Source organism: Sciurus vulgaris (assembly GCF_902686455.1).
Source record: "Sciurus vulgaris genome assembly, chromosome: 8".
NCBI classification, from domain to species: domain Eukaryota; kingdom Metazoa; phylum Chordata; class Mammalia; order Rodentia; family Sciuridae; genus Sciurus; species Sciurus vulgaris.
The window spans coordinates 107,650,241-107,675,554 of NC_136468.1; the positions used below are offsets into that span (position 1 = coordinate 107,650,241).

At 40.2% G+C, this 25,314-nt stretch overlaps 1 protein-coding gene and 1 pseudogene across 7 annotated transcripts; both read right to left on the reverse strand.

The window, feature by feature from the left end:
• Positions 1 to 453: 453 nt before the first annotated feature.
• On the reverse strand, positions 454 to 1,648 carry LOC306667672 (translation machinery-associated protein 16-like; annotated as a pseudogene). Its single transcript has 2 exons — positions 1,508 to 1,648; positions 454 to 1,459 (listed from the first exon to the last, which is right to left on the reverse strand). The product of its transcript is annotated as a translation machinery-associated protein 16-like (transcript).
• Positions 1,496 to 20,286, reverse strand: HUS1 (HUS1 checkpoint clamp component). 6 transcript variants are annotated; one of them, XR_013765511.1, is made up of 10 exons: positions 20,134 to 20,284; positions 19,840 to 19,941; positions 19,415 to 19,542; positions 19,158 to 19,334; positions 17,546 to 17,653; positions 16,292 to 16,366; positions 10,232 to 10,331; positions 8,473 to 8,592; positions 5,598 to 7,289; positions 1,496 to 3,891 (listed from the first exon to the last, which is right to left on the reverse strand). XR_013765511.1 is itself a non-coding variant. In XM_079149917.1 (9 exons), exons 1-9 carry the CDS (start codon positions 20,183 to 20,185, stop codon positions 7,207 to 7,209), a joined length of 945 nt encoding a protein of 314 aa, XP_079006043.1. In that variant the 5' UTR covers positions 20,186 to 20,284; the 3' UTR covers positions 4,147 to 7,206. The 6 variants fall into 6 exon arrangements, 3 of the variants coding, with proteins under 3 accessions (XP_079006043.1, XP_079006045.1, XP_079006044.1); XR_013765512.1 differs by having other exon boundaries at positions 1,500 to 3,891; positions 6,751 to 7,289; XR_013765513.1 differs by lacking the exon at positions 1,496 to 3,891 and having other exon boundaries at positions 4,147 to 5,739; positions 6,751 to 7,289.
• Positions 20,287 to 25,314: the final 5,028 nt, after the last annotated feature.

Consider the following 25,314-nt stretch of genomic DNA (forward strand, 5'->3'; position numbering starts at 1 on the left):
AGGAAAAAATAAATGATAATGCATAATCTATTGATGAATATGAATTCACAACCAAATTCTTCCCCCATTTTATAAGGAAATAAATTAGGTTTAATGTTTAAGAGAGAAATCAGTTTAATACAAGTTCATTATTATCACAATTTAAGAAATGTCCACAGGAACCTCTTAGAAAACAGGTTATTGTCCATTCACCCCATTTGGGAGATTAGGCGAATTTTTCCTACATAATTTCCACATATGGAAAAAATTGAAAACACATTTTGTCCTCACACATATTACTTTTCCTTTGCATGAAGTTCAGATTAAATGTCTTTAAAAGATCACTTCTGGTATTTGTCCCAGAAGAGCTCATGTACAGGCAGCTTGGTGCCTAGTGTGGCAATGTTAAGAGGAGGTGGTACCTTTAACAAGTGGGCCTAGTGAGAGGTCATCACTAGCCTCCCTATTCTCTGATGTCCTGTCTCACCACCCCCCTGCATGGATTGTGATGTCATTCACTATGAAGTGACATAGCCAGAGGCCCTTGCCAGGGCTGTTCCTTTGGACTTTCACCCTCCAAAACCATGAGCTTTTCTTAATAAGGAAACTACCTAGCCTTGGGTATTTTATTATAGTAACTGAAACAGACTAATACAACTTATATCTATTTTAGCAACTCAATGTAAATGAAAAGCAACCTTCATTTTTAAATAAAAATCATAACACCATTTTTTAAAACTACAAATGGGACCCTCATTATAGAGGAAAATGAAGTAAATAGCAAATTCTTATGTCTAGATAATTATTTACCATAATTAATGAGTGTGACTTGAAGCTCTCAAATTATTTTCAACTCAAGTAAAGACAATCAAGCTACTGGAGTCATTTCTTCATCTGAGTCATTTGATTCACCTTTTAGTTCCAATTCTTCTAAATTTTTGTCTATAGTTAAAATAGTTTTCCTCTTGCCCTTCTTAGGAACTGCATCTTTAGCACAGAGTTTTCTTATTTTAAAGTTTGGCAATTTCAAAATCCCATTCCCTAAAAGTTTTCAGATTGTTTGCATTTAAAATGCCTGGGATCTCAAGGCCATATCCTTCATACTGCTGTCGCTCACGCTCCATCTCCATCATCTGCTTGACAACTGCTTCCCGGGAAAAGTGCCGCCTTCCCTGTCTGTCTTTGATGCTGTTATGTAACTCGATCTGCTCCAGCTCACTGCTAAATCTACCTAAACACTTTTCAACTAATTTACAAGCATCTTTCTTTGAATACCCCAATTTTTTTGGATCCAGATGATTCTGAAACCACTCGTTTTTCACCAATAAGATTGAGACGTAAAGCCTTTTTCATTCTTCCAACTTTTTAATTTATTTATTTATTTTTTTTCCTGTTTGTAAGCCTCTCTCGTAATCTGTGCTGCTTTTCTACTATATGGATGGATGACTCCCCCCCCCCCGCCCCGTACTGTACTTTTTCCCTTTGGAACTTTAGGCGACAGGGCTCAGGAAAGTGGGAAGAGGCCCACCATGGTGTCGTCCAGGAGGCCGCCGGGAACCTCCGCACTCCAGATCCAACAATCACGGACCCAATCCACAGCAGCGAACACCTGCGCTCCAGCCTGAACACACGTGGTATGGAGGGAGACGAGGCGGGCCACATTTAGCATTATATTCTTGATTTGATAAGACTGCATACTCCAGAAAATGATGAAGCCCCAATTGTCGAAGCTGTTTTGGGAAACCTATATGTGAACAGTGAAGTGTTAACCAGAAGCTGCACACTTGCCAGGCCTTGCCCTCTTATGAGGTCTCCTTCCCTATACCTTCTGCCTCCTCCTGCAGGGTTTATTTGCAAACAGTCAAAGAAATGAATGAAGTCAAAAACACCAGGCAGAAGCTCAAGACCCTTAAGGGGAGGTACCTCACCCAGGTGACCTAAGTAGGATTTTTTAAGGAAGTTGATCACATAGAGATTTCAAATGGGAACTTATTTGGTAAAAAGTGATTATGGTGTTTACACGTAGACTTTAAAAGCCTAAATTTTAAAATAACTCTAGGCTAAGGTCACTGGGTGATGTCAGTGTTCTGGGCAGTGCTGACCAAGCCCCTGAGACCTTCAGAGAAACAGTGAAAGCCACCAGGTCTGCCCTGTGGGCTGCTGTGCACCAGCAGCCATTAGGCAGCAGCATGGATCCACTGGCTTACTTTGTATTTCTTTTTCTTTCCTTGTAAGGCTTACAAATGCTGCTATCATATTCTTCCCAATTCACAGGTGGCTAACATTACTAATCACTGTTAGAGAAGCCATCTCTCTAAGATAATTGACTTGCCCAATATCAGGAGGCTGGGAAGAAGCAGGATCTATTGCTAGGTATTTACACGTGGGATTCAGCGTCTTTCAGAGCTATGCATGCTGCATGTGATTATCAGACTGGCTCAGCTGGGGAGTGCTATGAGTATATATTACCTAGACTCCAGGTAGACAGCTTTATTTCCTCATGCTATCCCTGGGGTTATCTTGCTGTTATCATCCAAGGATTTTTTAAGCCCTCTGACTCAGCTGGTCTTTTTCAGAATGCTTCAGACTATAACTATTGTCTTGCCACAGGCATAAAGGCAACAGGTCAAGAAACTGTAGACTGAAACTCACAAAACTGTGAGCCAAAATACACATTTTCTCTTATTATCTCAGGTATTTTGTCACAGTGACAGAAAGCTAACATATTCACATTACATAAAAAGAGACCATTCTTCAATGTACTGCCATTTTATTGGTTCAAGCTCCAGTATTCTAAACCTGGTATAATTTCAACATGAAATATAAAAGTTTTAATTTTCTACTCATGAGAACAAAGATATGCTGAAGTTCAGGAAACTGGAATTTCCAGCTAAATATGTACAAATAATAAATATTCAAATAACAATATTCACATATTCAAATAAATATTATTCAGTCCAATAAAAGTAATTTTGTCACAAAGTTGGTTATAAAATTGTTAGAAAATACTTAAGTATACAAAGATTGAAATAAGAATCACCCAGAAATAGCCAAGTTTGGATGTTCGTTTATACATATCCGCCCAGTTTTTTTCTAACACACTGGGTTTATATTAACCCCTAACCTGCTTTTTTTGTTTCAGTACTGGGGATTGAATCTAAGATCTCACACATGCTAGGCAAGCACTAAATCACTGAGCTACATTCCCAGCCCTAACATGCTTTTTAAATTTGACTATCAAGTCATAAAAACTTTGTCATCTCAGTATACTTTTTTTCTGTAACATCATTTTCAGAGTATGAAATGTGTCAAACCATGGATCACATAACCAATTACCCACTGACTTATATTTAAGACATTTTGTTTTCCATATAACAGTACTAGAACATCTTTGATTATAATCTTTATGTAAATTCTTATAGAAAGAAGTATTGTCAAAGAGATAACACATTTTTTAAGGCTCTTCATACATAACACCAAACTGGTCTCCACCAAGTGATACCAATTCACTACCATCAGCAATGTCCAAGTGGGGTTAATTGATTTATCTGATAATCTCCGGGTATTGCCAGTTATAAAAAAATGATTTTGTCTTAGTTCAATGATTGTACTTAGAAGCAGCTCAAAAAATTTGAGCTTCTTTCAGATTTTCTCTATTGGAATCCATACAAAGTTCAGAATTGAAGAGTAATGTCAGCAAAATGGTGGAGTTCTACAGTTTCCAGCAACTATTCAGTGGCAAGATTACCACAGTGAGTATTCCAGAACTCCAGAAAGAAGCTATGTTGCCCCTTGAACCACAGATATGCGAAAAACTGCAATCATGTGGTAAGAGTAAGTTCTCTGTGAGGCTCTTCCCCATCAAGGCAAGAGTGCTTCCTGCAGCAAATTTCCCTGAATTGATGATATCTCCTGTAGAAAAAGTAAGCGGGAGATGGCAGTTGAATTCCCTACTAATTATAACAATTGGTTAAAGGTCATGTCATATTAAAGTTGTAAATTGTGACATCAAGAATTCAAAATGTGCCAGGAGCAGCAGGGCACACCTGTAATCCTGAGGCTGAGGCAAGAAGATCACAAGCTTGAGGCCAGCCTGGACTATCTAGGGGGAACTTGCCTCAAAATAAAATTTTTTAAAAAGGGTTGGGGTTGTAACTCAGCAGGTCCTCAGTATCACACATAATAATAATAAATAATAATAATAATAATAATAATAATAATAATAATGTGAGGGTGAGAAAAGTTAGACTTTTTAAAAAGAATTTTTTAGTAACCAAAGTTCAATTTAAAATAACCTTTTATAATTATTTGCAGCAATATGAATGAATGAACCTGGAGAAATTATGTCAAGTGAAATAAATCAGGCATAGAAAGACAAACACTGTATGATCTTGTTCATGTGATTCACATGTGGAATCTAAAAAAGTGGCCCTTGGTTACCAGAGGTCAGGTGGCTATGGTGAAGGGAGGAATGTGGAGATACTGATCAAAGTATATATAACTACAGTTAGAAAGGAGGAGCTTTAAAAAGATGTCCAGAAAAGGCAAATGTACAGAGGCAGAAAAGTAGACAACTGGTTGCCTGCAAGGAAAGTATAATGAGGGTGGGGAATGAGAATGATTGAGTGGTTTGGAGTTTTCCTTTTTGGGTAATGAAAAGATTCTAAAATTGATTGTGGTGGTGTCTGCACAAGTCCTGTGAACAAACTAAAACCCACCAGATTGAATGCTTTAATGGATGAATTGTATAAGTGACTTTCAATAAAGTTTTAAAAATAAAAATGTACAGAATTGTATCTCTCCTCAAAAAGATGGATGCTCTATCCATTTGGCAACGTACAACAAGAATATGACCATCATTAAGCATTTTCACTGAAGATGGAATCAAAATTCCAGCTCCAGAATTAATGCTGATGCCACTTTTCAGGCCAAGAGCTGGGTCCTTTGTGCTAGGGAAGTATTACCCAGCAAACTTGGTCTAAGACCTGATGGTAAGTGGTTACCTGCTAGACCAAGAAAACACTGCAGGAGGATGGCAAGGCCACTCGGATGTGAGCCTGAGTACCTGGATTAGGGATTCTTATGAATCCCTGACCTATTCAGAATGAACTCAGTTCAAGATGTGACCATTAGTGACATGTGGTGGCGCACACCTGTAATTCCATCAACTCAGGAGGCTAAGGCAGGAGGGTCAAAAGTCTAAGGCCAGCCTCAGTAACTTAGGGAGACCCCAGCAACGTAGCAAGCCTTTGTCTCAAAATAAAAAATAAGAACCACTGGAGATGTAGCTGGTAAAGTTGTCCCTGAGATCAATGCCCAGGACCACCACCACAACAAAAGATGTGGCTACCATAGGTACCTTAAGCTCTGAACCCAGGCAGGCAAGGCAAGAAGATGCCTAATTGGCTCTGACATTTAGGAGAGTGCTCCTCAAACTTAAATTCTTACACACACACAGCCAGTAAAGTGTGTCTCCAAAATCCAGAAAGTATCTGTTTCTCTAAATGGACTAAATTGTGATTTCTTGACCTTACACAATCTTATCTTTGCACACTGTTCCATAAAGCAGCCCTGCACACTTCCTAGGTTTGTGGTTTTCTATTAGTTCCCTTTCTCACCTTATAGGCCTGTGAGATGCAAAGAAGTACGAGACTTGCTGAACAAAGCACAGCAAGTTGTGACAGTAACCAGAGAGACTGCAGCCTCCTCACTGCCAGTGATAGCTTCTTTAGCCACACTCCAAGAAGAGGACATCCTGAACTGCCCATAAAAGCACAGAGTTCAGATACACTGAAAGTAAACACACAACTGCTAACTCAATAACACATTTTAACAGAAACCTAAGTTTTATAAAATAATTTTCAGATATCATTCTATTTTGCATCATGATTTTTAGGTTTTATGACTACAGTGGGAATGAATTTTATTACAAGCCAAGAAGGGAGACAGCCTTTCAAAATTAAAATTTCTCTGATTTTAAAATGTTATCCTGTTAAAAACCTGAAAAGTCATTCAAACACATTGGTTTTATCAAATAATAAAGCCAAAAGAGGTTTTCATTTTTGCTGACTTTCCATTTCTTCATCATATACAAAACAAACATAGGTCTTGATTTTGAAAAGTGACATTAAAATACTATGTATTATGTCCACTTCCACAGGACACATGAGATTTAATTAAAATAGCAAATATGATGGAATGTGCTTCAGGGAGAATGAGGAAGCACATCCATCACAACTGCACAAGCTTTGTATATAAACAGAAAGAAGGTCTCATCATTTAACACAAAAGCTAACTTAGATATTTCATTTTTTCCTACTCTAAATGCAAATGTATTCTTCCCAAAATGACAGATCTTGATGTACCATAGAAGAAACAACTATACAGAATTATAAACTAAAGGGCTGGGGATGAGGCTCAGCGTAGCATATGCAAGCCCCTTGGTTCAATTCCCAGCACTACAAAACAACTTAAAAGCAAAACTGGTCCCAGGGAGGAAGTGAGAGCAGCAGCAGCAAGGGACAAGCTTGCAGCTAAGAACTGCCTTGGCTGGGCCAGCTCTCCAGGAGCTAAGAGGCAAGTGGGCTCAAGTCCTCCACAAGTTGGACAGACAGTCCACAAACTGTAGCTGTGACACCTCAAGGAGCACTGAATAACCACAGCTGCTGTGGGGGAACAGAGGGACCCTCTTTTTGGTCACTGGGCTCTTAGGGATAGGAGCAGGGAGAGGGGAGCATGCTGAAATGTGAGAGTGGCCAACAGTATGCTGACCTGGAGGCTGTGCCTGGGGGAAGCTCCAAGCTCTGCAGGCAACACTCTTGTGAATTCTATGACATCGATTCCATGTGCATGAGGATTTTTATAACTTCAACGAGAAACTGCTACTTAAAGCCTGGAAAGGGCCAGGTGTAGCTCAGTGGTAGAATGCCAGGGTCCATCCCCAGTACCACAAAATAAATAAAGTCTGGATAAATTTTAGTTCTTTTTCTCAAATGTCTTAAAAGCAAGTACAAAAATAAAAAACAAAACAGACATGAATAATATAATTGTTTATCCAACTGTGTTGCACTGATTTCATTTTTAGTTAAATTATTTTAGAGGGAGAAATAAGCACAGTGTAGAGATTTGTGGTGTTGTGAGGACAGATCAGTGACTTAGAACACATCACCCCACTGCCTCTCCCATCAGGAGAAAGGCCTCGGGGCTCTCCAGTCCGGTGGTGTGGTGCTAGGACAATGCTGGGATGAAGTACTGTAGGGAGACATCTTCATGAAGCAAATCAAAATGAACAATCCTGTTATTCACAATATCTGGGGAGAGAAAAGCCACTATTTTAAAGACCCATCACAGCACACACATGCCCCCCATGAAAGCAGCTTCTCCATCCTGGGAACCTTCTATGAAAGGTCTATGTCTTCTCAGAGGGTCCCTGCAGAGGTCACAGCACAGGCAACCAACACAACCCCAGGGGAAGGAATGAGAGAAGAACACAGCTTCCCAAGTCTTGGGTGGAAACTCAGAAGGCAGGCTTCCCGGTAAACCACATGGAATCAATCATATCCTTCCATGGAAAAGCTGCTGCCCACCAGTGAGTGACACAATGTGGAGAAGACACAAGCATTCCCCTTACACTGGGCAAGCTGTGCCACACACTCCATTCACCTTCTCCGAGTACCTGACTTTACTGCCCCTCTCGGGAGTCTCTTCTCTCTATTCTTGGGACTTTCTCTTTGGGTCTCTTTGACAGAGCCACCTAGAATTTTGTTTCTTCTCTACAGTGTACTAAAGATCCAAAGGTTCTAGGGTACTGTTCTGGGCCATTCTCCTCAGCTTTGTCCACTAGTGTCTGCATGGTCAGCCTGGGAACTATTCCACAAAAGGAGGGGCTTCATATCCAGGCCAGTTTCTTTTACATTGCTGCAAGGAGGAAGAAAGTACCCTGAGAAGCTCTTGACAAGAATGTCTTGCCTACATGCAGACAGCAGATAAGGGGAGCCAGGGCAGGTGTGTGAGCTCAGAGTCAGGACTAAGTCAGAATTCAGAGATAACCAGTAATAACCAGCATCTGACAAGGAGATTCTGGTGGTGAGCACTGGAAAGGTAGACAAAGAAAGGAAGCAAAACACTGTGAATGAAATTTCAGATCTAAGCACAGCCATGTGGGGGATTCTGAATGTGTAAAATCTGAGGAACCTGGTGAACAGAGGTGATCTCTGTGCTGTCCTCCTGACAGTGTCTTTGCAGGAATGACCTGCTGCATGGTGGCCATAAAAGGCAGCCCACATGCCAACCCAGTGTGGCTACTGGCTTCCAAAGTGTTTTTTTCTCTACGTGCTTCTAAATTCAGGCAAATTTTAAGAACGTGATTATCCTAGAATGCCTGAATCTGCATACGTGGGCTCATTTTGCATTTATAAGATTGCATGCAATCTGTTAGACCAGAGGTGACTAAACTGTCTAAGATACAAAAAAAAAAAAAAGAAGCAAACTCACTGCACAAGGCCTTTGTAGGATTCACTTGCTGTCCAGCAAGAAACTGGAGGAGCTTCCTGATATCTATGTGCACTTCAGCCATCTCTTCTGGGTTTCTGCCCTGAGAAGTATTTTCAGAAGCTAAAATGACAAAATGTTTTTAAGTATAACATCTTTGGACATAACAGAACCCAGAAATATACAATACATGCTTAATTAAATAAATGATTCACCTTGCAACTGATTTTAGTATCCAGAAGAAATATTACAACTTGTAAATGTTGTCACTCATGACACAAGTATTTATTAGGTCCTAATTATTTAAAATACTGTGATAATTTCCAGAGGAATCTTCATTTAAAAAGGACTTGAAATGTGGGTCAACCTCCCCTTTAGGTGAAAGAAAACTATATTTGATTCTCACTCTTTATTTTGGTACTAGAGATTGAACCCAGAATCTCCTGCATGAGCCTTCTACCACTGAGCCACTTCTCCAGTTCCCTCTTTTAAAAAAAATCACTTTAGTTTGAGAAAGGGCCTTGCTAAGTTGCCCAGGCTGGCCTTGAACTTGGAGATCCTCCTGCCTCAGCCTTCTGAATAGCTGGGACTACAGGTATGCACCACAATAGCCAACTCCTCACTATGTATTTAAAAGCTGAATGTAGGTAGCTAATGCAAGTCCTCTTATTCTAAAGTAGAATGAAACAAACAATATTCTTGTAATTTCTGGGAAAGTATCAAAAGTAAGCCCTGCTTTGTGTTTATTAAAATAAACAAAATAGCCAGGCATGGTGGCATAAACCTGTAATCCCAGTGTCGCAGGAGGTTGAAGCAGGAGGATCACAAGTCCAAAGCCAGTCTCAGCAACTTAGTAAGACCCTATCTCAAAATAAAAAATCAAAATAAAAGAGGTGGGAATGTGGCTCAGTGGTTAAGTGCCCCAGGTTTGATCCCTGGTGCCAAAAATTAAAAAATAAATAAAATAAATGATGCCAAAAAAAGTCATTCCATGCAACACTGTCAAACTTTAATCACATTGATTTTACTCTGCTGGAATAGTATACCCTCCACTACAAAGTAAAAATCCTTTTGCAGTGCTATGCTAACATTTGTGTGCATAGGTAAGCAAATGTAGTAATAAATCTTAATTCAAAGGTGAATGTGCATATTTTACTTGTTTGGAAATAAATGTATATGAGGAAATAATTTGACATTGGTTGCAGATACTTTTTTTCTGGTTGTTTGACTGTTTCGCTGCTTGAGCACATGACGCCAGCCCCTCTGGGCTCATTGCTCAGTGTGCTGATCAATTTCCTTCCTTCACTGCCTGTTGAATCAACTCCATAATTCTTCATTAGTTGATTAAGTGTATCTACATCACATTTTATATCTGCTAATCTAATTTTGTAAGTATTGGAGTGACTAAAGAAGGAGAAAATAAGAAATGTACCTGCCTTTCTGACTATTCCAGGAGGGAAACTGAAATCTCACAGAGCAGAATGGGACTGACAGGCTAGAAAGGACTTTGGAGGTCATTTAGTGTGACCTGAGTTCAAGAGAAGTGGAAGGAGCCCCTGTGCAGTTCCCTCAGCTGCCTGGCATTCAGGTCCTTACCCTAATGGTTAACTGCTCCAACAAATGGCAGGAAATGCTTGGGCTCCCCAAGCATGAAATAAAGTCAACTGAATTTCAACTTCTCTACACTGAGAGACCTCAAAGTGTATATTATCTGAAACAATTAATTTATCTATAGTAAAATATAATCCACAAGAAAACTTACCTAATGGAGGATTTCCAAGATCTTTAAAATGAGTTGTAACACATACTAACTCAGTTTCTATCTTCAAGTTCAATTCTCCATTTAGGTTTGCTTCAATAACCTGCAAATCGAATATTGTACAAAATTGTATTAAAAAGAAAAGGAGGGCAAAAGAAAAGAACCCCAAGGATATTAGCTTCCACAAAGCCAGGTGACAAGGCAACTCCACAAAACCTCAGAATGCCTCAGAGGGCACTGAGATCACAGTGGGTGGTATCGAGGACAGAGAGGAGATGAGCCCAGAACTCAGATATTCCCCTAACACACCAAAGGAGAGGTTCCCCTAGTGGAAAACTCAGCAGGGAGATGTGAAAACAGGGAAGTGGGAGGGGCCTTGCTGGAAACAATGGCGAGGGGACCTGGCTATGGATGCCTGGGCAGAGGGCTCCCTTCCAGGACAGGAAGCCCTATACTGAAAAGGAACGGAGAAAAGTAAAAGCCCAAGTAACAGGAGATACACTCTTGGAAGTAAAGTGAAGGAAAGTTATATGAAGGGGAAGACAAAGAGGGACAACTCTCAGAAAGTCCTAAGGAGATGGTTCCAGGACAGTCTGTATGCCTTAATATTTTATGGTTACAAAGAATAAAGAAGCTGTGAAGTTAGAAAACTATCTTGGTTCACTCGCACATCTACAATGAAACTTCTTAAAAGAACAACAACAACAACAACAAATAATCAGTAAAGGACTATGACTGAATCCTGTATCTATTCTGAGAAAAAAAAAACAGAAATAATAATGCCCAAAATAGCACATGAAAGACCTGAAGATACTACACAAGCAAATGCAGGCTATAATCTGTTATTTGAAAATGAACTTGAATAAAGAAACAATAGAAGCAAAGAAAGAACAGCACTAAATCAGAATTAGGGAAGATTAGAAATGAGAAGACCAGACAACAAATTCATAAAAACAAACAAAAACAATGACCAAAAAAAAAAAAAAAAAAAACCACCAGAGCTGGCAGAGTTCAGAAAATGGTTAGGAATATAAGGATAATTTCCAAAATAGCCAGGCATGGTGGCACACACCTGTAAACTAAACTTGAAGAAAGACAACAACAAATAAGCACTGAATCAAAGAACATAGGAAGTAAAGCTGAAATGAAATGACAAAATAAAAAAATTACCAAACAGAAATAAAGGGATAAAAAAATATCTGAAAGAAAACAGATGTGGAAATGAAGAAGACCCAAGTCCAATGAGTCCCAGAAGAAGAAAACCACAGTACTGGGTAAGAAGAAATGCTAACAGTCATAGTTCAAAATGTTCCTAATATGAAGGAAGACATGCTGACACACAGAAGGTATACTCCCCACACCTGGTGAAGTGGACCATGGGTTGTTAAGACAATGGGGTTCGAAGAAAATAGAAACAAAACAAACCACACTCACACCCAAAACAAAACAAAAACTCTGAGTTACTCATTCCCCCCTCACCTCAAATTAATAATCCAACCTATTTAAAAATGAAACAAAATCAGAATGGCATCAGCCTCTTTGACGGTAGCATTATATACCAAAGGCAATGAAGTACAGTGAGTTAACAAATTTACATCTAGCCAAGGTGACATGAACATGCTAATGAAATCCGTCAGTCCTTCTGGAATGAGGTGCTAGAGAATAAGCTTCAGATAACAAAAAGTTACTGCAGTTACAACATAAAGACAGATATGACAGATATGACTAATCTTTTTATCTACAGAGCCAAAGTTAACAATAAGGGACCAAAATAATGTGAAATAATGTACACCATGACAATGTGAACCTAAACACAACTATTAAAAAACAGGAGTGGGGAGAATGTGAAGGGAACATAGAAATTAGTGCCTTATTTCTATAAATGGACCAAACTATCTGGAATAACTACACATTTAGTATGACCATAAAGCCATTTGAGTTTTATGAGAATGATTTATTCTAAAAATACTTTAGATGTTGGAAAATGAGATTTCCAGATTCAGAAAGGTATGCTACTGCTGTAATATAAACAGAACTGAGTAAGTCAGTGTTGCTCGTGCCTAGTTTTTGTTCCCACAGCACAGCTGGGGAGAGGACTGAGGCCTCTGTCTTTCCCTCACTTCTCCAACTCAGTCCTCTCTCCTGCTCAGGAGTCTTCAACTCCTGCCCTTTTTTTTTTTTTTTTGGTACCAGGGATTATACCCAGGGGTGCTTAACCATAGAGCCACATTCCCAGCCCTTTTTATTTTATTTTGAGACAGGGACTTAACCAAGTTGCTCAGGACCTTGCTAAATTGCTGTGGTTGGCTTTGAACTTGCAATTCTCCTGTTTCAGCCTTCTGAGTCACTGGGATTACAGGCATAAGCCACCATGCCCAGCTCGACTCCTGCTCTTCCCACTCTGGGACTGGCCCCAAATGTCAGGGGGATTCCTTTCATTACAAGTTCCTCCCTTTACTGGTTCTTTTAACAAGCGAAATACATTGTACTTTGAGACTTTGCTAATCTGCTCATGGGACACTGTATTTCTTCTTCTTTTTTTTAGTACTAGGGATTGAACCCCGGGGTGCTTTACCACTGAGGTACACCCAGAGACCCTTTTACTTTGAGACAGGGGTCTCACTAAGTTGCTAAGGGTCTTGCTAAATTGCTGAGGCTGACCTCAAACTCCTGCTCAGTCTCCCTTAGGCACTGGAATTTCAGATGTGCACCACCACGCCCAGAGGGACTCAATTTCTTTTTTGGGTATTGGTATCTGCCTGTTGTTAAAGCTTATGTACAGTCTGTTGTCAGCATTCTGCCAACCAGTAGTACAACTGTGCCAGCTAAACAAGAAAGGTGAGTACAGGCCTCTGATTTGGTAGGAACCACCCATCCCTGAAAACGCTGCTGGGAGAAGAGCAGAGAGACCTTTTGGAGGAGTAGAAGAGTGCCCTTCTGCACAACGCTGCTAGAGCACCCACGTTTAGGGAATGTCACTTAGTATTCCTCATTCTTATGCCTTAAAACTGCCAAACTCTAAATCATCCATATTCAAGAAACAAAAGTTTTTATGAACTTGAGGGGATTCTTATTTCTGAGCTTTTTTTTTTTTTTGGTGGTGCTGGGGATTGAACCCAGGGCCTTGTGCATTGGAGGCAAGCATTCTACTAACTAAGCTATATTCACAACCCTCTTATTTCTGAGCTTTTGACATCAGAAGACGTCCCCCTTAAGCTCACTTTTTGTATAATCTCCTAAATTTACCTTTGAATAAAAAGCATTCATTATAAGTCTTTTTCTTTCATTAACACAGAAATACACTGTTATATTTCTTAACCCACTGTCCTATTATCTGGAACAATATTTTACTAAAATAAAATATATAAAACTATCCTTGTGAATGTTCTGGACCATTCAGTGGGGCTCTATAAAGCTAGCACATGACATATACCTATTTGTTTCAAATAATCATACACCCAAGATCTGTAAATTCCCATTGCTTTTGAAGGAGAGTGGTTTTAGATACAAATTCTAGGTCAAAAAAAGCAACTTGCAATGGTTCTAAATAACATTTAGGCTCTTATTCTTTCTTAAGATTCCTAAAATATGAATAATGGAACATTAGATTCCAACTTGCTTCTGATCCTACCCTGTGTCTGGCACATAGTGGCATTCAATTAACTCTCTTGAAGGAACTAACAAGCAGCCAGTTCTCTGAACATCAATCACTGATTTTTATGATTCAGTTTATCTGAACTACTATGTGCATCAGAATACTCAATTTCTTAAGACAGGACAGGATTTCTTTCAGTGATTTCCTTAATAATTGTTACCTACCATTCACTGAATACCAATGTAATGCACTGGACACCTACCACAAATTATTCTCGCTCAATTTATTATAAGTGACAAAAACATTGATAGCTCTACTATTGCCCCATTTAGGGCAGTAATACTCAGCACTAGGGTTCACAATGCCACTCCTCTTCCACCACATATCTCTGTGCTTCCTACCCTTAAGTCATGTTCTCTTATTTTAATCATTAAGCTGATCCTGCAAAGCTATAGGTCATTTCAAATGACCTACAGCATGGCACACATCACTAAACGTTGCTGCTGGGAGTGATTCAAAGACGGGCAGCATGAGCACCATGCTGCCAGAAGAGCTGGTCAGAAGAGCAGAGTCTTGGCTCAGCCTCGTCCTCCCAAATTCAAACCTGATCCTTATGAGATCTCAGGGATTCTCATGCACAGGTGGCTTAGAAGCAATGTATTAAAACATGATATGTACTCCTGGTGGTACTTGCTCCTTTTTCTGCATGACTCACGTATACAACCCAATCTTATCAGCCTTCTTGCTTAATGAAGGAGGTAGGAATCAAGCAACTCTGAGGGGAGGGTGGACAATTTTAGTGTGTTGAGCCCCTTTCATTTTCCTTAATTCTACCACCTGTTATTTTCAGATACAGAATTCTGGTTATCCAGGTAGATCTCAATAAGCACTCAGCTAATCTAACTTGGTAACCTTCTACTTAGCAATTTTACATTATAACAGCCACTCTAAAAAAATTGTACATATTCATTTTTAAACACTCCTGAAAAGGGAAAACAAAACACCTCTGATTTTATCTAAGCCACCTTCTACCTCTCTACTTTGCTGACTCATTTCCATGGAACAGAAAGAACAAACAAATGTATGCTTCAATTAATTGCCAGGTCTTCTCCCCTGGGACTCTCTGAAACTCCCTGGAAGTCCCAAGGGACCCTAGAGGAAGCCAGCCTGACAACTGGATCAGCACCATGGTGGACACCACTGTCAGCATAGTACATTGCTTCATAGGAAGCAGATTTTAGCCTCAAATGGGATCTATGAAGATTAAATTACATGAGAAAGCTTTCAGCTGGGCAAGCCTATCATCACCAGTGTTTTTAAGTGAGCAGAACTCAAAGACATAAAATGGTCCTTAAACATTTTCTAGGCTTCAAATTTTTTTTTTCTCTTTTTAAAATTCTAAGCTAAATTTCACACTGGATCCATACAATACTGATTACTACACACCGAGGAACAATGGTACCCTGGGTCCTGTGATGCAGAATTACAGGGTCTCCCCTTCCAGAAGATGGCAGTTGAGGAGTTCTGAGACACTGGCAGATTTATGGTGTACAGCGAAGAAAGTAGTTCAGTGAAGGAGGGGCTTCCTGCCAGTCTATGGGGAAGAGTCCAGGGTAAAAGTGAGAATGGTAAAGTGCTTCCCAGAAGATAACAGACATAAGAAACAGACTGTGAAATGGCTAAGAAACACAGCCTATGAAGAAGAGAGGAACTGTGGAGGGTGGTAAAGCCCAATGTGGACCTGCAGGGAGGACCTGGTCCCATAGAGATGTAAGGTTTAAGTTCATCAGGTGAACTGTGGCTTTTAAAAGACAAAGGGACATAAATGTGTCTCTTTTTGGGGGGTGGGGGGTGAAGAGAAGCCCAGCTGTGTAGGAGGATAATCTGCTACACAATTCTTCATCACTGCCACATACTGTAGCACTTTGACTGTGGGAGAAGGAGATTTTCACAAAATAAACAGAAAATAAGTGTCCACTGGGTTGGTGTGAGATCTTTTGGAATTAAAAATTGCTGAAGTGTGGGGAATCTTTATGGCTCACCAAAAGACATTTGGCATACAGTACATTTCACATTCACTGTCAACCGAATCAGTGATTCATTTTAAAAACATATACATATTAGCAGATAATTGCTGTCCAAAATATAAGGAAAAAGAGAGGCAGAACTGTTAAACATAATAAGCTATACATACAGACATGAGGAATTAGGAGCAAATAAAAAGCCTTTCCCAATGAAAGTTGAAAAGCACTAGAAAAGATTTCTAAAGGCAACTGTAAAACTGCTTGCTGTCAGCACCAGGCGACGCCCCACTAGGGCTTTGGTGAGGAGGTGCTCACTGCCTTATGTGCCTCACAGTGGCACAGGAGCACCATACTCAGGTCCATGATGAGCTATCCTTCCAAAGGAGATGCCCGAGTTATCCTTCCAAAGGCTAACATTATAGGGAAAAAAAAGTTATAACTTACAAGATGACTGCTGATGTTTTTCATTTTTTCCACAACACTCCTCATAGTCTTCAAGACTGGCAAATAAATACTCACCTACAAAACCAGTAAGAGCAATCATAAGTAAAAAAATGTACTACACTTGAAAACGAAAAAGTTGCTCAATAACTAATTTTGGATTGCATGCATGCTTGAGAACTCTGAATTCCTATGTTTTAATTTTCTGAATAAAGTTTCTTTTTTAAAATACCAAAGGAAAACAACTGTATAATTTCATTAATTCAGATATTTGAGCAAAATTAAACAACCAAATGCCTGCCTCTAGTTACCTCAGCGACTACACCCTTGTGGGCATTCCTTTGGTTCAAGGACCAGAGTGCTGCAGCAGCTGAGATGCCTGTATATAAACCCAAGGGAATAAAACTCAAGCACTCAGCAGAAGGTCTTCCCCTGAGGGATGTATACAGCCAGGTCTCTGGGGCCTTTTCTGCACTTTGTGCAAAAATACAGCGCAGCAGTCACTGCATCTCACCTGAGACTCTCAGTAACAGTGCTTTACAAAAGGATGGCTTTTTCCTAGTTTGTGTAGATGTCTCCTAGTGAAAAGTCAAGTACCTATTTTATCCAGTATATAATTTCCAGTATATGTTTGTAATTATGAGCAAAAGGCAAAGGACTCTTTGGCATCCTCTTTATTTTCAGTAGCTCCAGGGTTCCTATCAAGTTCCAGGTTATGCAAATCTCTCTCCTTCTGGCTTTTTTAAAACACATCTGGACATCAAGTCCTGTGAAACTCAAATTGGTGCCTAAGGCCAAGAGTTCTAATAAATACAAATTATCTTCCAAAGTATTACTTCAGTTTTGTTTTGTTTACAGGTTGCTATTGAGCAAGATATTCTACCTCCTATATGTAGAGGATGGCATTTCTATTATATGCAACAGTGATTTAAGATGGCTTATATAAATCACAAAAGACATTCTGATTTTTTTCCCTTAAAAATGAATACCTCATGCTAAGTGAAATAAGCCAAACCCTCAGAAAAATGAGAATAAACTCCATTTATGTGAGATCTATCAAAATGTACAAATGTATTCTACTGTCATGTATAAATTAGAAAAAATTAAAAAATTAATTAAAAAAGAAAAGAGAAAAAAATGAATACCACTTTCATTTCAGGCACTACTCAACCTTCAAATAAAATATGCTGCAAGATAATTAAGATTAAGATAATTCAAACCCCACTTTCATATGTGATAAACAACAGGACTACTCACATCAGAATCTGGGACTGCAGGTTCTTGTAAATCCTTCCACAATTTTCTAGGAATAACCTTTATGGGGATGTCATGCGTCACAATGCGACTACTGTTTGACACAGATAACTACCAAGAAAAGAATTTAAAATATATATTGTCAATATTAAAAACAAAACCAAAGAACTGAGTACAAAAATTGAAAATATCAAATCTAAGTGGAATGTTCTCAGTTCCTTCACTTAAAATCCAATCAATCAATATTGATAGCATTATCAGTTCTGCTCTGCGCTCCATGAGTAGCTGACAAATGTGGTGAACAAACAGGCTCCCTAATGGCTCCAGTGGAATGAACAGACTGATAAGAAAACAAACAAAATTGTATGAGATACTCACTGAAGCTCTGAAGAAAACAGAGCAGTGACCAGGCTAAGCTTGAGGGAGGTTCCTAGACTGGGAGGCCTAGGTAGGCCTCTCTGAGGAGGTGATGTTTCAGATGACACAGAAACTAGAGGAAAATGACTATGGGAAGATAAGGATGAGAAGACAGAGTTTCAGGCAGGAAACAGAATACATAAAAGTTGTGAGACAGAAAGAAGCAAGCTTGCTATGCAGAAGCAAACTATAAACCATTCTTTGAGCATAGGATGCTCAGCATGCTGCAGTTTCTACATTGGTAAAAGAATAAACTATGCTTATGTATTTTTAGGGACTTTTGTGACACTCAGATCAAAGAATCTTGCACTATGAAATAGAAAAGTATTGTATGTTATTACCTTGCTTTCCCTTAGGCTGAAGAAACTCCAGACTTACATTGTGACATGGAATGCCCCTATTAGCTCTAAGATCTGCCTAACTGCAAAAAGCTGAGAAAAAGTTAAAAGAAATCCTCTTTCATTGAAGATTTGAAACTGTTAATACTCACAGATGTACCAAGCACATAAAAAAATGATGAGAGCTGTAAGAACAGAGGTGCTGGGGAAGAGGCAACACTGTTGCTGAGTGCTAAAGAAAGAAGGTTTGAAAGGAGAGAGGCTCCAAGTAGGAGGCCCAATGTCACCATTCTGTGAGTTGGAAATGAATAAGACACATCCAGGGAACCACTCAAAGGGTAGTAATTTGGGACCTGACTCCAAAACAGCTTGGGCTATATGTCAAATGCTTTGAACATCATGTTAAGTTATCCTGGGTATGTCTAAGAACTATGTACTAAACTCATCTGGCAGCAATATGTGAGACAGATGTTTACTGAAGAATGACTGGTTATTGAAAGATATTACAACAGATGAGGTGGTGATGGGGGAGGAAGGCACACCAAAGGTGAAAATGGATAGAAATTATGATTTCTGGATAAGGTAAATACCATTAAAAGAAACAGAGATGCTGGAAGTTTCACTGTTTGGAAAAAGCAGCACAGTAGTTGAATACTGTTATCAGAACATGTTAACAAAGAGGAAGAACTTACTGTAAGCTAGAAAAAAAAAAAAATAGGCATGCATCAGATCTTTAATTTTAAAACAAACCAATTAACTTTCAATAAAACTGTTAAAAAGCCTGGGCTTTTAACTACTTATATTCTTTGGAGGCCAAGACCCTTGTGGAAAGCTTCTGAAACCCTGTTCTTCCTACTCACCAGCTCTACAGAGACTGTGAGGCAGGGAAAGTGTTTATTAGTCAGCTTGATTTTTAAAGTTCTGGCATTCTGGGCAGTTTTCAAAGCTCGAGATAAGTTTTCCGATGTTAGTTCTAAATAAATCTCATTGTTTTCTGCCGAGACACCCTCCATTTGAAATTCGCTGAAAAAGTTCTCCTAAGGGAAGAAAACGGGTATTTGAGGGCTTTCCAGTGGCACTGGGTGAAGTCTAAGGCCTCTTGGGAACTTCTGTTTACCTGTTCCAGCTCACACCACATGCTCACTCCTCCACTGGCCAGTTTGTCATTAAGTATGAAGTTCAGCTTATCAGGGTTGATGCGGAGGGTGCAGGTTTTGGCAAGCTTGGCTATCATATTACTGACTCCTGTAACAGGGAGTAAAGTAAGGAGTTACTAAGACACACATCATGTACCTCAGAGGTCATCTGATCTTGCAGAACTTTTAGTTCATCAAAGTGCAACTTCCAGGTGGTAAAATAACCGTTTATGTTGGGATCATTGCTGGAGAATACTTCAATACCGCTCACTCATGCGGGTCTTCCAACAACCCGGCGAGGCATGCAGCACACACCATTCATGTTCAATAAGGAAACTAAGGTTCGGAGGCTAATGGCACGTAAGAGCCATTCATTCATTCATATATTCAACACAAACTTATGGACCGTTGGGTTCTGTAGCACATAGTTCAAAGCAACGTTGGCCACAGTCCGGGTGGAAAGACGAAAGAGGCCTGAACGCGAAGGGATGTCTATGCCAGATGTCGACTGAAGCAGTTGCACAAAAAAGGATCATGTGATCAGAATCAAGGTTCAGAAATAAGTCCCATAACCTGCCTTCTTCCACTGTACCGCCAACGACCTGCACTCCCGGCCCCACCCCATCCTCCCGCAGGGCTGCGGGCGAGGTTTCTGCCTACTTCCGGTCCTCCCCGGCTCCCCTCAGCCCTCCCAGCTCACGCGTGAACTGATTCAGGCAGGCAGCGTCCACGATCTTAGCACGAAACTTCATTGCCGCACCACGGCCCGAGGCGGCGTGTGGTGGCGGCGGATACGTGTCCCTCACCGAGCCTTCCCCCTGGAAAACGCAGCGGCCCTCACAGAGGTTCCGCGGAGATCAGTCTCCTGGCTTTTGCCAGCCCACGCCTCCGGAGAGACGGGGTTCCTGATCCCCTGATCTCCAAACCCCTCCCAACTCCACCGATAAAAGTCTGCTTTTTTTTTTTTTTTTTTGCAGTTCTGAACCGCAAAACAGTCTGAACCTTTTACAGTATTCTGTACTCCTGTTTTGCATGACTTAAAAAAAAAAAACTTGGGTAGGGAATGTAGCCCAGTGATATTGCACTTGCCTATCCTGTAGGAGACCTTGAAGGGTTTTATCCCCAGCATAAAAAGAAAAGAAAATCCTTACATAGATAATGAATAGTTTGTATTCAAATAAATTGGATGCAATTTTTCTCTTCCCCCTTAAAAATTCTAACACTGTTTTTACTTACAAGAACTTTTTTTTAAATATGGTGTAGTTCATACTGAGAAAAATGCAGAATTATCATTTAACATCATTGTTCTTTAAGCATCCTGTCTTTAACAGCTATTCAGTATTATGTTTAAAATTATAAACATTTAAAACAATATTCAAAACCTTAATATATAAGTCTGCAGAGGTAGCAGTGAAGCCAGAATTGGGGTCAGGGAGTTAGTGTAGAAATAGGGGATCAGGTCAAATCAAGGAAATGGAGGCCATGAAAGCCATTTGCCTCTGGAAGTTGGAGACTGCCCCTGGGAGAATGGAATGGCAAGGATCTGGGGGGGGGGAGGGGGGGAGGCATTGATTACCAAATTTACCTGCCCTTATCAAGGACTGCAGGGAAGGAGCTGCTAATTAATGCCTCCTGGGCCCTTGCCTGGCTGAATCACTTTGGCCCTTCACCTGCCCATTTGATTCTCACTTTCTGCAGCTCACCTGCAAAACCAGGCCTAGTCACTTAGGCAGGAAGGAGTGCTGAGCATGGAGAGAGCTGGAGAAGGAAAGAGACCTTGAACTATAAAAGATGTAGGGTGTGCTCACTTCTTGGGACTTTAGAACATCAGCCATGACCCCCCTTCTCCCTCCCTTGAGAAGTCTGTATTACCTTTAAATAAAACCTGCTTAATATGGTTGCCTGGTGTGCTTCTCTGATGTTCAAACTTCAACACCTGAGGAAGCAGAACTGTCACCAGTAAACAGCGGTATCAGCAGTACTATCAGGTTGGAAAGTGTTTAAAGCTGCTCTACCTTAAAATGATATATCTCAGATATACTTTGATCCTTTATAAAAGGTTGCTTTTATTTGAGTATTTTAGCACAGAACTTGAGCTCGATGTCAAAGTTTTTTCAATACGTAAATTCTCAGAAACACTTCCCCACACCTGGGGGTTGGAAACTCCGGAGTCACTCAATGTTCTACTTGCAAAGAACTTAAAGCACTCAACAAAATGTGCTTTTTAAATTATTTTGAAATTAAAATGTGCTTTACAAATTAAATTGAAATATAAACTATCCCTGAAGAAATAATGTGATTGCGTTGTAGAGCACTTATATGATTAAAGGATATATCTAAATCAACTTTGTGTTTCATTACATCTGACCTTTACTGAAAATGACTTAATATTATGCCATAAAAAAATGATGAAACAACTTCTTAAATTTCCTTAGAGTTATTTATTATGCATTCTTTCTTGCCAAAACACAAGTAATATAAGATTTTTTGACTCAAGTTTAAAATTGGGCTATAATAATTTTTTCTTAGAAGAAAAGGGGAATCTTCTATTGTACTCTTACTGTTTTCTTACACTAAATAGTGTAGCAAATTAATTCAATAATGACTCTACTTTCCTATTTTCTTTTCATATGATTTTGAGTCCAGAAATTAGTCACTGGAGAGCTCTCAAATTCCCATGTACCTGTTTTCTAATACAACGAATGTTCATGTTGTTTTTGGACTAGCTAGGAACTAGCTTTCTGATTTATGAAGAAAAATCGGAACCTCCGGATGTATGATTGGAAGTACAGGAAGTTACTTTATAGCTGCAGAGAAAGTAAACTCCAACTAGATAAACAGCATGTTTTTACAGCTGTGAGCCAAAACTGTGGCTGATGTCCTTAAGATGCTTGCTCATCTTCACTACTCCCTGGAGGAGCCACTATTTGCAGCCCTGTCGTTAGTAGTTATTGTCAGAAAAATTGCCCTACCCTCCACCCCCAGGGAAAGAAACTGGCATTACTCAGAGGTCCTACATGAAATTCGAAAGGCAATATTTATCTTTTTTTTTTATATGAGAAAATTGTAAAGGGAGGGAACACATATCTAGAAGTAGCCTTAGCGATCATCTTATGAGAGCTGTCCTCACTCAAGGGATGCATTTTTGCTTAAAAAGCTCTTCACAGACTCTTCTCATCTTTTAGATATCAAAGAACAACTACTTCGGAAAATTCAGTCTATTTTTAATTTATAATTGTGGAGTACATAAGAAGTATCAGGCCTAGTGGAAAAGGAGGAAGATCTCAGGAAGAGGACTACCCCCTATACAGGAGGAGGTAGCCCAGCGTTAGTTGAGTATGTTTCATTAAAAAAACATTTTAAAAATATTGTTCATCAGCAGAGTAATCATACATGCATGAAATCTGATGTATTTCATTTCAGTCCCCAGTGCCCTCCCCTCCCCTCCCCTCCTCTCTCTGCCATTTGCCCTCCTTCTACTCCACAGGTCTACCTTCCACTCATTTAAATATTTTAAATTGGTGCTTTATAGATTTTATAGCACAGTATGGTGATAACATCAGCAGAAACATGAATGCCCCCCTTTATGAGACTGTATCAGCAGGTTGTGAATGGACAGAGACCCACAGGCTTCTGCTCATTGGATCAGGTTTATTTACATTTGACCTTCAGGAAAAGAATTGACACATGGAATTAAACAGAGACCACCCAAGTAAGAATAAGGAAACTCTGTTTATTTGGAGTTGGCCACTCTTGCTACATGTGACTGAGACTCACAGGAGGCCAGGAGCAAGGCAGCTTCACTTTGGGAGAAGTGTGTGCCCTGACAGAGGCCAGAGTGGGGTCCTTTCACGTGATGGCTAAGGGAGCATATTGAAATTTCCCTGATTGATCCAAAGGTGGAAATGAGACCAAGTATTAAGGAAGCTCTCAGTTACTCATCAGGTACTGGCCATTTGGGACCAATTATTATAGGAAGTGTTGTTTGGCTTCCTAGCTCAGTGTTCGAACTTCCCACAGGTCTGATTGGTAGAAAGAAGACTGAAGTCCAGGACAGGTTACTGTAGAGAATGGATTGGTTTCCTGGGCTCTTTGCCACAGACTGTGTGACCAAGTTCTATTTTTATGTATAGTCGTTGTTTATTTGCATATTCATTCTAGCAACTTATAGCCTGGATAAAAAAAAATTGAGATGAAACTCAGCCAATTTTGAATCCTCTTTTAGGAAATGGGAATAAGAATCTAGGAAATTGTAGCAATGGGAAAATGAAGGGTTTATCAGTTACCTATTAATGTGTAAAACACTACCCCAAATCATGTGGCTTCAACAAGGACTTATGTTTTTGGCTGAGTAGAGGGTGCTTTCCCAGGGCTTCCTCAGGAAGCTGCATTCGGTTAAGGATCAGCTAGACTGGGACGTTCAGGGTGGCTTCACTTCACCCATCTGAAAATTGGTGCTGGGTGTTGCTTGGGCATCTCATTCACCCTCCTCTGACCTCTCATTGTTCAGCTGGCTAATCCAACTTTTTCACAAGGCACTCTCAGGATAGTGGTCCAAGGAGAGGACAGATGGATGCTATAGGTCTCTTAAGACCAAGGCTCTGGTGTTCCTACAGTGTTGCTTATGTCAATGAACAGAGCAAGCCATGGGCCAGCCTAGATGCAAGGGCCTAGAGAAACAGACTTATCTTTATTATTACCTCAGGATTTTAATTTGCAGAGGTGACCCAGTGTAACGGTTCATTTGAATTGTCAACTTAATTGGATTAAGAGATGCCGATGGTTAAGAGGCCTTTGGGGGTGTCAATGAGGGCGTGTCTAGGAATGAGTGGAATGCGGGATATTGAACTGAAGTGGAGACCCTCCCTAAGCATGGGTGGCACCGCCCAATGGGATGGAACACAAGCTGGAAGAAAAAGGAAGCAGATGCAGATGCAAGCTCCGCTCTTCTTGAATGGGTTCTTGATTGCTGCTTCCATCGTCTGAGGTTATCAGACTCTCACTTCTTCACTCTTCCAAAGTGGATTCTGCCAATGATTCTCCAGAGAGTTTCCAGAAGCCTTGGTCTTGGGCTAGAGTAGTACTATTGATTCTTCTTGTTCCGGGGCTTCCACCTTTTGGAATGCGCAGCTGCTGGTTCTTCCAGCTCTTCAGCCTGCCGATGGCCACTGTGGACTATCCAGCTTCTAGACCTGTAAGCCAATCTAATAAATCCCCTTTTTATAATCATACTACCTGTTGACTCTGTTCCTCTAAAGAACTCTTGACAAATACACTGAGTAATGATGTGAGTTTTGTATTAGGAGACAGAGGTAGCAGCAAGGAGAAAACTTGAGCCAGAACCTCTGCTGCTTAGGATTTGTAGTTGGAATAATGTCCAAGGGCTCTGGAGTATAGAGGTGGTCACTAGTTTCTGGTACCTGGCTGTGGGTTATGTAGGTTAGGAAAAGGACTTGGTGTGTAATGGTTAGATAGGGAGGTGGTGGTGGTTTGCATATGAAGATGTGCCACCTCTAAGAATTGGCTATCCCTGGGAGGGGTGGTCTGTCCCTGGGTTTTAAGAATATCAAAACATATGATGTAGAAACTAAAAAACATGATTAATGCAAATCTTCATCTCTGGATGGGGGTATCTGCAAAGTCACGTTGTCATGGGGCACTCATATGCGAGACATGAGGAAAGGAGCATGTAGCCACTCAAGAGCCTGGCCAAACTGGCCAAGTGTATGAATTGAGGGAAGAGCTTCAGCTCTCTTGGTCCTGTCCTCCTGACATCTGGCTGTTTTTCATTTCCTGTCCTTGCATTTCATGATCTTCTGGCAACTTCATAATAACCCTTGCCCTCTTTTATTGTGCTAGTTGTTGGGCCTTTCTCTTTTCT

What these genes read in the sequence shown, in the direction of transcription:
- HUS1 (XM_079149917.1), bottom strand. Translation starts at nt 20,185, where the DNA reads ATGAAGTTTCGTGCTAAGATCGTGGACGCTGCCTGCCTGAATCAGTTC. An exon ending in CTGCCTGAATCAGTTCACGC is followed by an intron (nt 19,942 to 20,133) that starts GTGAGCTGGGAG and finishes CAACTGCTTCAG; the next exon opens with TCGACATCTGGCATAGACAT. An exon ending in ATGTGCTACAGAACCCAACG is followed by an intron (nt 19,543 to 19,839) that starts GTCCATAAGTTT and finishes TCCCTGTTACAG; the next exon opens with GAGTCAGTAATATGATAGCC.